General features: G+C 46.7%; 1 protein-coding gene across 5 annotated transcripts in view; it reads left to right on the top strand.

The window, feature by feature from the left end:
• THSD4 (thrombospondin type 1 domain containing 4) overlaps nucleotides 1-13379 on the top strand; it is a 552284-nt gene that overhangs the window by 514774 nt on the left and 24131 nt on the right. For all 5 annotated transcript variants that reach the window (XM_008519725.2, XM_070621956.1, XM_070621972.1 and 2 more), the window contains 5 exons: nucleotides 74-170; nucleotides 4485-4760; nucleotides 11097-11226; nucleotides 11898-12102; nucleotides 12693-12866. In XM_008519725.2, the coding sequence (XP_008517947.2) occupies nucleotides 74-170; nucleotides 4485-4760; nucleotides 11097-11226; nucleotides 11898-12102; nucleotides 12693-12866 (882 nt within the window). The remainder of the gene's footprint in view (nucleotides 1-73; nucleotides 171-4484; nucleotides 4761-11096; nucleotides 11227-11897; nucleotides 12103-12692; nucleotides 12867-13379) is intronic.

The following is a 13379-nucleotide window of genomic DNA, read 5'->3' as shown; positions in this document are numbered from 1 at the left end:
ATTGAAACCAGAGCCAGCAGGAAAGAGCTGTGCATGCGTGCTAGTGCAGTGACCGTGACCTTTGTGTTGTCAGATGATACACCAGCAGCCTAACCCAGGAGTCCACTACGAGTACGTTATCATGGGGACCAACGCCATCAGCCCACAGGTGCCACCTCACAGGAGACCAGGTAAAATCCTCTTTTGCTGCCAAGTACTCGTGTCATTTCCTTTTAAAGCCCCCTCTCCCCTCTTCTTGTGCATCTCCCCTCTGTCTCTCAGTCAACACAGAGAAAACCCATGGACGCATACTTTAGAGTCAGTGGGCCTGGAGACCAGAGGATGCTTCACCATCTGTCTGGACCTTCACTGATAAGAGTGTTTCATTCACTTGATTCAAAAATGAGGTGAACATCCTGGGTCTCTCTTTCTAGTTCATCATTTTGAAATGCCTTATATTAGTCTCCTATTGCAGCTGTACCAAATTACTGCAAATTTAGTAGCACAAAACAACTCAAATTTACTGTCTTACAGTTCTGGAGGTCAGAAGTCCAAAATGGGTTTTGCTGGGCCAAAATCAAGGCATTGGTGGGCCATGCTCCTCTAGAGGCTCTAGGAGAGAAGCTGTTTCTGACCTTTTTGAGCATCAAGAGGCCGCCTGCATGCCCTGGTTCATGGCCCCTTCCTCCATCTTCAAAGCAAGCTGAGTGACACCTGCAAGTCTCTCTCTGACTCTGACTCTCTTCTGTCATCACATCTTCTCTGACTCTCACCCTCCTGCGTCTTTCTTACAAGGACCCTTATATAACATTGAGCCCAGCCAGATAATCCAGGAAAGTCTCTCCATCTCAAAATCTTTAACTTAATCACAACTGCAAAATCCCTTCTGCCATATAAGGGAACACGTTGCAGGGTCCAGGGGTTTGGACACAGGCGTCTTCAGGGGGCTATTATTCTGTCTGCCACTCGCCTTTTCTCTTGCTCCCCTTTTGCTCCTATTAACACTACTTTGACCTGTAAGAAAAGAGTCACACCTGACAACCTGCCTCTTCGCCGTGGGCTCTGCTGGTACCCAGAGCAGGCAGCTCTCGCTCGGCTGCTGCTGGGGGTGGCCCGGCACTCTGGCTCTGCAGACGTTTCTTTACCAAATGATGATGGAGCCCACCACCCAAATGCAGACTGTCTTTCCGTCTTTCGATCAGGAAGGTCTGCAGAAATATTAATGATAATCGCTCACACGCACTGAGCCCTTGCTTGTGCCAGACACTGCCGAGTCCTTTTCATAAATTTACTCATGGAATTCTCACAGCAGTGCTCTGAGGGAGGTATTCATATTGGCCTCATTTTCAGAGTAAGGAAATGGCAGCTTAGAGAGGTTAAGTTACTTGCCCGGGTCCCACCGTGACCTCAGGCCAGCCTGTGTGACTAGGCCCTGTGCTTGTTATACTCCCTGGAGGCTACTTGGTCCAATGCCTGTCCCAGGAAGTGAGGGGACAGATGCAAGTCCTGTCCATCCTTCTCTGGGCTGTTGATTGGATAACCAGGTCATCTGATTGTCATGGGTTGGGGACAGTTGGCTGCCTGGAGTCAACAGCCTGGGGTGTGCCCAGCACGTGGAATGTGTGTATTGGCCACACTCCAAGTCAGCACACTCAGGCTGAAAGAATTTTTAAGCCATTTCCAAGAGCAATGCACAACATTAGAAACTAAGTTCAGATGGCAAAATATTGGGATTACTGAAGTCTGTTGCTGATTTATAGGGGCAACCAGGCAGATTATTTGAAATCAAACAGAGTGATGATGATTGATGACGAGCCCAGTGGGTCTCAGCTAACAGGTAGCGTGGAGTTCTGGGATTGGCTGCCTGGGATGGGGCAGGCCCAGAAGGGATCACTTGTAAAAAGTTCGTGCGGAAGGGCATTCTGGACCAGGCTTCATCCTCCATATCAACAGAGTCAAGAGGCCAGAGCTTGAATCCAACTCTGCCACTTTCTTGCTGTGCATCCTCAGGCAAGTCAGTAACTTGTCTGAACACATTCTCAGTCTACAAAATAGAGAGGAAAAAAACCTACACTCAATTGTTTTATTTGGGAAGGGGAGGGTATTGAATAAATTAGGTGTCCATCCAGCACAGTGCCCAATACATACAAGGTATTCAAAAGATTTAAAAATGTTTTTGCCTACTAACATCTTGGGCGGTCTCCTTTATGTTGGTATGCCTGGTCTTGATACTGTTGGCCTGATTTGCGTATAATATTTTAAACCATGATGTATTATAATTAGCCAGCTAAATAGGAAAGCACTGGTGAAAGGGTGGAGAAAGCCCTACATTTTAATTGTGTTCTACAGCAACTCTAGAATTTTCCTCCTTATTGTGTATTAAAATGATACATACCTGAGCATTCTTCAATCAAAATAGAAATAGATAAAGTAAAAAGCAACTTGCCTGTAATTGCCAAGACGTGGAAGCAGCCAAGATGTCCTTCAGTAGGTGAATGGATGAATACACTGGGTGCATCCAGACAGTGGAATGTTATTCAGTGCCAAAAAGAAATGAGCTAACAAGCCACAAAAAGACATGGAGGAATCTTAAATGCATATGACTAGGTGAAAGAAGCCCATCTGACAAGGCTACATACTGTAGGATTCCAACCATATTACATCCTGGAAAAGGCAAAACTGTGGAGACAACAAAAAGATCAGTGGTTGTGAGGGGCCGGGAGCGAGGGAGGGATGAACAGGCAGAGCACAGGGCAGTGGACCATTCTGTGTGATTTAATAACGGTAGACACTTGTGGTTATACATTTTTCAAAACTGATAGAACGTACATCACCAAGAGTGAACCCTAACGTAAACTATGGACTCCGGGTGATAAGGGTGTGTCAGCGCAGGCTCATCGTTTATAAGAAGTGCACCGCTCGGTGGGGAACATTGATAGTGGGCGAGGCGGGGGCAGGGGCGGGGGCTGGGAGATGTGGGAACTCTCTATACTCCCCACTCAATTTTGCTGTGAACCTAAAAGTGCTCTAAGAAAAATAATAAAGTCAATTTAAAAAAAGCAGTGTCCCCCAACTTCATCCCCTTCACCTCTTCCCAGAGGGAATCTCTCTTAACGATTTGGTGGCATTCTGCTGGCCCTTTTCTATGCATTTACAAAGATGCTCACAACCAATTTGAATCCTTGTCTACAATCTAAGTGTACAAGGAACATGACATGTCATTCTTTTCCATAAGTCAACTTAAATCTAACCTCAACCTGAAACTTCTTTGAAAGTGGTAGAAAATTCAACCTCAGTCAATATGGGGGCTCCTCCCATACACTCCAGATATGAGTAAAGATCCCTGCCTGGCGCTGCTAAGAATCTGTGGTGCTCCGGAAACCCAAGACCTCAGACTCCTGCCTCTCTCCACCTTGGAACCATCTCTCAAAAAGCACTTTCCACTTTTCCCGCCTGCATCTTCCTCCCTCCTTCCCCTTGCTGGCGCCTCTGGAACCGTCATCCTCACTGAAAGCTCAGGCCTCCGCTGTGAGAAGGAAGAGTGCTGACTTCCAGCAGCTCTTGCTTTCTCTCCTGCAAAAACCCCAGGCAAGAAAATCTAAGGGCTTGGCGGCTTGGACTAGGGGAGGAGGAGGAACAAAGATAAAGAACAAAACACAAATGAATCTCTCGAAAGGTGTCCTGCCACATCTGTGTGTGAGTGTGTGTGTACACAAACTGGATTCTACTATGCTTTTGTTGTTTCAGCAGACAACATATCAGAGTCTGTCTCCATGTCACAACATGTATTTGCTTCATTCTTTTAAAAAATAACATAGTATCTCATTCGTGGTTGTAACATAATTTATTTTAACCAGCACCATTAGTGGCCATTTAAGTCCATTCTACTGTTTGCTATTTCAAATAATGCTTTAGTAACCCTACTTGTGCATACAGCTTTATATGAAAGAATGGGAACATTTATACAACGAATATCCTAGAAAGTGAATCACTGGGTCAAAAGGCACGTGCATTTAAAATTTGGATAGATATTGCCAAATTGCTCTCCCAAAATTTGTGTCTATTTGCAGGCTCACCTAGAGTGTATGAGGTGTTTTCCTACACCCTCAACAAGGGGTTTGGGATTTAAGGGTTTCCAAAGTTTCTAATCTTTATTCTTAGGTAGATAGAGCTGTCACTGTTGTTCTTGTTTTCACATGTAATTTTTAAATTATGAGTGAAGTTGAGCGTTTTTAAATGACTTTTGGCTGCCTGTATTTCTTTTTATGTGAATTTCCTCTCCATTGGCTGTTGCCTACTTTTCCTACTGGGATGTTCATCTTTTTCTTATCCATTTTTAATAATGTTTTGAATATTAGGGAAATTAGTATCTGCTTATGTTAAATATGTGTGCTATGAATTAGAAATGATCTCATGCTGCCTAATTTCTAGTGTTGAAGCAATTTCCTCTGTGCTACTCAATGTCCGGTCTTACTTCTGTGCGTGTGTGCTCTTGCCTCTGCTAGGGGAGCCCTTCAATGGCCAGCTGGTCACAGAAGGAAGGAGCGCGGAGGAGGGAGAAGAGAAAGAGAGGAATGAGGAGAAGGAAGACCTGCACGGTGCGGCACCTGAAATATTCACCTCAGAAGCAGCACAGCCCTTCCCGGTCAGGCATCCAGACAGATTTTCTTCCCACCATCCAGACAATTTGGTGCCACCAGCACCACAGCCCCCACGGCGAAGCCGGGATCACAACTGGAAACAGCTCGGGACAACAGAATGCTCGACGACCTGTGGGAAAGGTGAGCTCGTGTATGGGATATGAGCATCTCTGCAGATCCCCAAGCAAGGAATGTGCGGTGGGCCTAAGGGACACGGCTGACCCTGCCAACCTTGAGCCTGACCATGAGATGACTCATTAGTATGATGCTGGGTCAGAGGTCCCCAACACCTCAGGCCTCACCATCAGGTTTGATGATCCACAAGAAGGGATTGCAAGATTCAGAAAAGCTGCTATCTCATGGTTATAATATTACAGTGAAAAGATACAGATTAGAATCAGCAGGGGAAAAGGCACATGGCCCAAAGTCCAGAAGAAACCAGGCGCCAGCTTCCAGGTGTCCCCTCCCAGGAAAGTCATACAGAGATGCGCTTAATTCTCCCAGCAGTGACGTATGACAACATACGTCTCGTATTGCCAACCAGAGAAGCTCACTCGAGCTTTGGTGTCCAGGGGGTTTACTGGGATTCAATCGTGTGGGCATGCAGCTCCCACACACCTGACATTAGCTACTCAGCCTTTAGCACCCAGAGGTTAAACTAGAACCATATGGCCCGAGGACTCAGGCATACAAAAACAGGCCTTGACCGTAAACCACAGTGTTGGCAGAAACTGTCTTGTCAACCTGACACAGCGTGACCCAAGACATAGGAAAACATTCCCACCAGCAGAATATCCCAAGGTTTCAGAGGTTATTTCCAGCCCTGGCGAAGGGCCTGTTCGGAAGACAAGCTTTTCTCTGGAATGTGCAGGGACTGAGCAGCCCAGGCCTGGTGAGTTAACCCTTTCCTGCACAACATGTTCACTAATAATCACAGAACACGCTCATGTGGTTCAAGATCTGAAAGTTGACGTACGAGTCCAGGTTGTGGGACACTTAACGCGAATGCCGGTTGAAACTCCTTCTCAAATCTAAGGATCTCAGGAAGAAACAGGCTTTGGGGCTTGGGGTGTTAGTTGCCCAGCTTTCACACTCACCAACCCTACAGCTCCCTTCCTACTCTCCCAGTAAAATCTTAATCCTGTATGTATCCCTTTATCCTAACCCCATCAGCTGAGACCACCAGGAGCAAACCTGTAGCCCAACAGAGTCAGGTTTACTGACTCCTAGCAACAAGGGAGACCACACTCTAGAAGTGTGGGCGTCTCTCCAAACAAAAGAAAAGATAGAGCCATAGGATTTGGGAGAAGGGTGGAGTTAGGTGTTTTTAAAAAACAAGGTTTTGATAGGGTCACAGCACAGTGCGGCTGTGTGCAGAGGGGTCAATATCACTATCAGTCTGAACTGTGAAGTGGACCCAGGGTCCTGTTTCCTTGAGAACTCCAAAGTTAAGATAGATGTGGAATGTGCTGTTAGAAACCCCTTATCTGACAGCATTATGCGCTGGGTTAGAAATTGATGCTGCTTCTCTGTTTCAAGGTGGCACAGCTCCCCAGCGCAAGGACACATCTGCCAACTGTGAAGTTAGAATTTGCTTCATATAAATGGTAATAGCATCCTGTTTGTAGTAAAGTCCTATTTGTGAGCTAAAACAGCTGTTCTTTGAGGGGAGGCTGCCACAGAAACAGAAAGGCTGTATCCCCAAGGAGTTTCTGCAGCTGAGAAACTGTGTGATACCCGCAGATTATTGGTTTGGGGCTTTTTTTTCTTTTTTTTTCAAGAGACACATCTGAGTGTACAACATTTGGAAACTTTGATATAATTAGCAAATGGAAGAATCTTTCTCAACTGCCTCGAAAGCTTTTACCTTTTCCTAAGGGCATTGATTGAGTGGATTTGACAATAGAATTTAGCTCTTTGTTTCTTCTTGGGGATGAACCTCTTTCTGCCTGGAACCTCTGCCAGTTCCGTAATGACTTGATGACCAGGGTGCTGATTTGCGGAGGTGTCATTATGCAAATTTTATTGTGTTTATACTTAATACACGTGCAAAGAATGGGCACTGGAGAGTCACTGGACCAACTTCTTTTATAAGCTTTGTGAGGGAAAATTGAATGCCTGTAGGATATGTCTTGACAAAGGCAGAAAGCTAGAGATAATTATGCGTTAAGGCCAAAATCATTTTAGTGCGGCTCTGTCCATCTATACCATAGAGGTAAACAGTATGAAACATAATTGACAGAGGAACTCAGGATCAGAATGTCTTATTACTGAAACATTCTCCCAGTTAGGGAGTCGTGTGAGGCCCATTAAAGGAACCAGATACACTCAGAACTAGGTAAAAAGAAGGTAAAGTTATAAAAGGGATAAAAATTGTTGTCATGTGGTTTTACATCAAGGGTGCCTTGTGTGAAAGATTCTCTTCCATTTCATGCCTTTAAAGATAGCCTGGCCCAGCCTTTCCAGTAGCGTGGAATGTAGCCTGTCCAGAGACCGTAAGGCATTTTGTTACCAGCTTGATGGGATAAGGACAAAAGCATGTGGCATTTGCCGGCTCACCCTCCACGCTGCTCACACAGTCCTCAGTTCCCTGACGGTTGCCACTTACTCATCCAGGTGGTCATTCAGTGGGTCTCTATCTGCTCTGTACCAGACATGATGGACGGACCCGTCCATCCAAAGAGTCCAGTTATTTTGCTCCCACCTCCACCCCTCCAGTCTGTGGGATCCACCTGAGGCAAACAGTCTCCCTCCCTTACTGCTCTCTGGTATCTGGCCAGCAAACTCCTGCTTACACTCCAAGATCTTGCCTCCTCTGTCAAGTCCTTCCTGATTCCTGATTCTGCAAGACACAGGTAGGCACGGAATAAGTAATTGTGGGACCTCACGGTGATTTGGGACACCGTTCTGTCCCAGCTCTGCTTGGCCTGGCTATCTCCTTGAGTGTACACTTTCCAGCCTGTGCGCCTGGCATCATACCAAGCACACAGTAGTTTTCTTGAGTGAGTGAGGATATCATCACCACATTTCAAATAGGGTCCGCATCAGCTATTATGTATGAGGGTAGTTTTTACATCCTCATTAGATCGTGGCATAAAGAATGTTGATTGATATATTCAAAACTGAAGAGTCTTTTTCTCTAGATTTCCATATTATTTTGTTTAATGTTCTAAGATAGCCTTTCTCCATTGCATTGTGGATACACACCATGTACACACACTTGGCATCTGCCACTCAGATGCCCGAGATGACATGTCCATCCTCTTTTGACCCTGAGAAACAGTGCTGGTTCTCAGGCCAAAGAGATACTGAAAGGTGCCTTGGAAATAGAAGAAGATCAGAGACGTATTGCTCCCCTACCTCTCCCTTCCCTTGTACTCCTAGCCCCCTTTTTTCTGTGTGACAAAAGGCAGCAGCCCATGGATGCCCCTTGTTTGCTCCCTCTAAGATTTGCTCCCAGGTGGCACTGGTCCCCGACGTGCAGGGCAGAGGAGGTGATGTGGATCCACAGGACATTTAGCTCATCTCACGGTCATCAGCAGCAGTGACATGTGTGCCGTGACAGGAAATTCCCACCTGCTGGTGCTAACTCTTTTCTGCACAACCCAAGTCCATTCCCCTTGTGACGTCATTGTTGTCCCCACACAGACCCTCCCCCAAACTCTCCTCCAGTCCTTCCTGGGGGAGCTAACCAGACCACACATTTCTACGTCTCTGTTTTTGTAGATGCTTTTTAGCATCATGCTATCATCATCACGGGGAGGGGTCCTGCTGCCAGCATCCGAGAGTGGCCCACACTCCGTCCCGGCCTTGCCAACACCTCTGTCAGTCTGGTCAAACTCTTGGCTTGGCTCGGTTGATTCCCATAGTTCCAAGACTAGAGTTATCTAATTTTTCTTGCTCCTTATTTTGTCCATCTCTCCATAATGCCTCACTGACCTCTGTACAGTTCCCTCCTCCAGTATAACATATTTCTGTTTTGATTAATATACCAGACATATAACCCAACCAAACAGACCCCAGATTTTTTCCTGCTGCCTGAAGCCCAGCCAGCATCTCAGCTCACCGTCTCCTCCACCCCCCATTCTTGCTTGCTAGCAATTAGAGGAATAATTGAATGGCATGCTTGGACAATGAAGAGATGGCCAGGTGCCATTCTGAGTGACAGTCTCCCTTTCTGCAGAAATCAAAACTGACCCAAAGGGGCCAGCCCCGTGGCCAAGTGGTTAAGTTTGCGTGCTCTGCTGTGGTGGCCCAGGGTTTTGCTGGTTCGGATCCCGGGCGCGGACATGGCACCGCTCGTCAGGCCACACTGAGGCAGAGTCCCACATGCCACAACTAGAAGGACCCACAACTAAAATATACAACTATATACTGGGGGGATTTGGGGAGAAAAAGCAGAAGTAAAGAAAATGACCCAAAGAAAGAACCAGTTGTGGTCACTAGAGTCAAGAATTATAGCTCTGGTGTTTTCTCGCCATCAGAAAGAGAGACTGCTTCTGAATTTATTTCCTTGACTAAACACTGGAGCTGGACCATGGACAAGTGTAGTGTAAAGGCAGTAAGGGTGGGGAACGGCAGGCAGTGGCCATGTACAAACAGCCCCAAGCAGGACCCATCTTTCCAGGGCACAGAGCATTCCTATGGTAACCTATATCCTTTTAGCGAAAGATACTAAATTTCCCCCTCTTTTGAGTGCCGGCTGGTTGGGGTAGTTACTTTTGCTTTCCAATCCACAAACTTGTAAGCAGAAAACTGAAACCCATATGCTCTGAAGGGAAAGGGATAGACTAAATAATAAGATTTTTACTTAAACTTTTAATAGCTGGGTCCCAGATGGGTACCCTGCAAGCCATGGACTGAATCTTATTCATCTTTGTAACTCAGCACAATGTGCTTAATGTTTGTCGAATTTAATTAAAAATCTCTTCTTAATGGAAGCAGGTATGTCGCTGGACAATATTTAACTTCGCAAAAGTTTTTGCCTTCCATTAATTTTACAGTCAGTACTGCTTTTACTCAGCTAATAATTATGCTTAATTGGAATGTTATTTTAAATAATGGTCTCAAGTTATAGCTACATTGTGAATTTTTACTGCCAGAGTCGTTTAAACAAATGATTGTTTCAGATTCAAAACTGTCTTACAAACTGTCAAGCTCCTTACAAGAACCGTCCTCGGGCTCAGTGGGTCACACAAGCTCAGCTTCAAGAAGCACTAAAACACTTCATAGCTGATGCAGTGTTGAGACGCTTGCATTAAAATTTATCCCTGCAGTTACAATTAAAATTATAGCAAGTTGGAAGTTCAGAAACTCTAAATGCCTGGCCAATTGGCAACAGAGCTAAGACAGAGCTGTAGAATAAATGACAGTGTTCTGCCCAGCAGGAATTGTTCACCGCAGACTGGGGCTGGGGTGGGCGTAGGGAATTACTTGTGAAAAGACATCTTACTCTTCAGACAGTTGAACTGAAATTCAGCCTGTTCCATTTCTCACTTTGTAAACAGCCGGTAGTAATACTTCAGTGCTGCCACCAGGGGGTAGCAGAGAGAGAAAGGCAGAATTGAATCAGCTTTCTTTTGAGCTAGAAATTCTGACTTTTTATCCAAAATAGATTTATCCTTATTAAGCCAACGAAAGCAGCTTGTGGACTTAAAACAAACAAAAAACCTGAGGCGGTTAGTATAATTTTTATAGCAAAATAATAAAAACAAATATCAGACCTCTGATAAATATTCATTCAACAAACTTTTATTGAGCACCTGCTACTCTGCTGTACTGGGGTTACAGAGATGAACAGGAGCTAGTCCTGTCCCTGAGAAGCTTGCCATCTCATAGGAGGCAGACAAATACTCAAATAACTAGCATACCATTGGATTGGTGCTTTATTAGGGGAATGCATGAGATGATTTACAGAGAGGGGAGCCAGCTGCTCTTCTAGCCGCTCTTGAGTCTTCTTACTTCTCTGCTTCAAACTGACTGTCTCTTACATGTACCTGGCACTTGCAGGCCATGTGTTGGGCACTTTTGTTCCAGTTCAGTGACCTGGACCTGTGCACACAGCTACGCAAACCCACCCTTTCTCTAGGATGCAGCTTGGCCCCTCCAGGACCCCTTTCTCTTTGATGTCTCCAGAATATCTTCAAGAAGTATTATTTGTGCTCATTTCATAATCATTCACCTGCCTGGCGACATCTTAGACTGTTATGAAAGCTGTTTTTATCTGCCTTTGAAACCGTGTGCACAAATAGGTTGTAAGCTCTTCGAGGGCAGGAGCTGTTCCTATGCTTCTTTGCGCCCCGCAGAGCCTGGCAGACCTTGTGTGGGAGCTGTGTGTAAATGCATCGAGGAAGGAGTGTGTGTGCGAGTGGTTCTGTTTCTATGGCCTCTCTTCATCAGGATCTCTGTGCAGCTCCCCCGCAGCCCAGCAGTCAAGCGTGCGGGACTGTCCTTCTCATGTTCTCCTTGTCCTTGCAGGCTCCCAGTACCCTATTTTTCGCTGTGTGCACAGAAGCACTCACGAAGAGGTCCCTGAGAGCTACTGTGACTCCAGCATGAAGCCGACCCCGGAGGAGGAGCCCTGCAACATCTTCCCTTGCCCAGCCTTGTAAGACAGCCTCGCTATTGAGGTTACCTCTTATTAGGTCGCTTCTAGTCGTTTGCACATTGAGCCTTAGTAGCAGATATAATCGAATTTTTAAATCTCTCTACATCTCATTTAGAAACATGACTTGCTGTATGCATGAAATTCAGTCCATTTAGCAAGCGCACCTGACTTTCGGGATTAACACAGGAGCTCGTGGCCTTTCACAGGTCAGCCCGCTCCCAGGGAGCCGGAGCCATTAGGGCTTAGCCTGGCAAGTAAAACAAAGAGGGAAGCATAGAACTACAATCCAGTGTGGTCCGTGTCGTAGGTGAGCTGTGCACAGAGAGAGAAAGCTAGAATAAGATTTCTTAGTTCCAAAGTGGGTTAATGTTCTACAGGGTAATTAAACTAACCTTTGGAGTTGTTTTTTTTATTAGATAAAAATCATTTATAACTTCTCAGTTTTCTCTAATTTTGTAGAATCTGGGCCCTAATCGCCTGCAAATAGCATGTGGAACAAAGTTCATTCCTTTACAGAGTCAGCAGGCCCCTAGGCAGACTGTTAAGCAGTGCTGTAGGATGAGGACCACCCAGAAGGATTCTGATGGTCCTGTGTAAGTCGACTCGGGCTCGTGTTCTCTTCCTGTTGACTGACGTGATCTCTCCCTCCCACCGTCTTGTTCCTGAGCCAGCTGGGACATCGGGGAGTGGTCCGAGTGCAGCAAGACCTGCGGCCTGGGCATGCAGCATCGCCAGGTTCTGTGCCGCCAGGTGTACGCCAACCGCAGCCTGACGGTGCAGCCCTACCGCTGCCAGCACCTGGAGAAGCCCGAGACCACCAGCACCTGCCAGCTCAAGATCTGCAGCGAGTGGCAGATCCGGACGGACTGGACCTCGGTACGCAGGGTGGGGCAGCCTGCTCTGGGGCTCCCCCTCCAAGACCCACCGCCACCCTCCCACCTCCCCCCACCAAAACCTGACTTGGAAGGACCCTGAGTTCTCCAGGAGGGAACCCATCCTGTGGGGTTCTGAACTTCTGTTTCTGCAAACCGCAGCAGGTACCGATAGCTGGATAGAGTTAAGGCTACCGTGTATCATCCGCAGCCAACTTTAAGAGTGAGCCCATCAGAGTCGTGTGCATATGGGTCTCATCTCTCCCGTGCGTCACAGTGGTGTGAAGGTTGGCAACTGCTGGTAGAGCCAACTCCTTCCAATCTTACTCTCCCATTTTATAGATGACAGAACTGAGTCTCAGAGGAACAAAGCAGGCAAGACATCTAGGAAGGTTTTAGAGAAAAGGGTCGTGAAGTTTTCAGGGATGGGGTCCCCCCCAGGTAGTGTCACACTGCAGGGGACCCAGCAACACAGGGTGTCTCAGCACCGTCCTCTGCTCAGGTGGCAGGTAACAAGGATGAGGGCACCACAACTGGAGAGTCCCCCGGAGCTAACGCTGCCTGTTCCACTGACGTAAGCTTGCTGTGTTTTAGTGCTCAGTGCCTTGTGGAGTGGGACAGAGGACCCGAGACGTGAAGTGTGTGAGCAACATTGGGGACGTGGTTGACGATGAGGAATGCAACATGAGGCTCCGGCCGAATGACATTGAGAACTGCGACATGGGACCCTGTGCGAAGAGCTGGTTCCTCACCGAGTGGAGTGAAAGGGTGAGCGTGGCGGTGGGCAGAGTGTGTTTTCTGGAGCTGGGACCAAGGCCTGCTGGGCTAATGGGCAGGAGCTGCACGTCACAAGGTCTCCAAACCACACAAAGATGACCCACTCACCAAGAATCCCAAGGGTAATTTCTGACTTTGGGAAAAAGGCCCAGAGAACTATTATAAGCTTTCTATTCTTATATGAAGACTGAGGGGCTCCAAGACTGAGGAGTGGGTGTGAAATAATTAGTTTAATTCTCCTTAGCACATGAATATTAAATAATGAAATGCTAAATCAAGTGAATTATTACATCACACCTTTCATAAGTTCTGTGAGTGCCTGGCATAGAGTAGGCACTCAGCAAATGGCAGGCCCCTTCCCTACTTCTTACTGACTCAAAGCATTTCACACACTGTCCCCTCCCCACTAGCCTGGCCTCCCTTGGGGTCCCTGGCGTCAGGTGTCAAAGATTAACTCAAAGGCATAGAGTTCATCATCAGCCCACCAGGTACCTGTGTACAAGG

The sequence above is a fragment of the Equus przewalskii genome, chromosome 1, assembly GCF_037783145.1.
Source record: "Equus przewalskii isolate Varuska chromosome 1, EquPr2, whole genome shotgun sequence".
NCBI lineage: Eukaryota > Metazoa > Chordata > Mammalia > Perissodactyla > Equidae > Equus > Equus przewalskii.
This window is presented reverse-complemented; position numbering and strand designations above follow the sequence as displayed.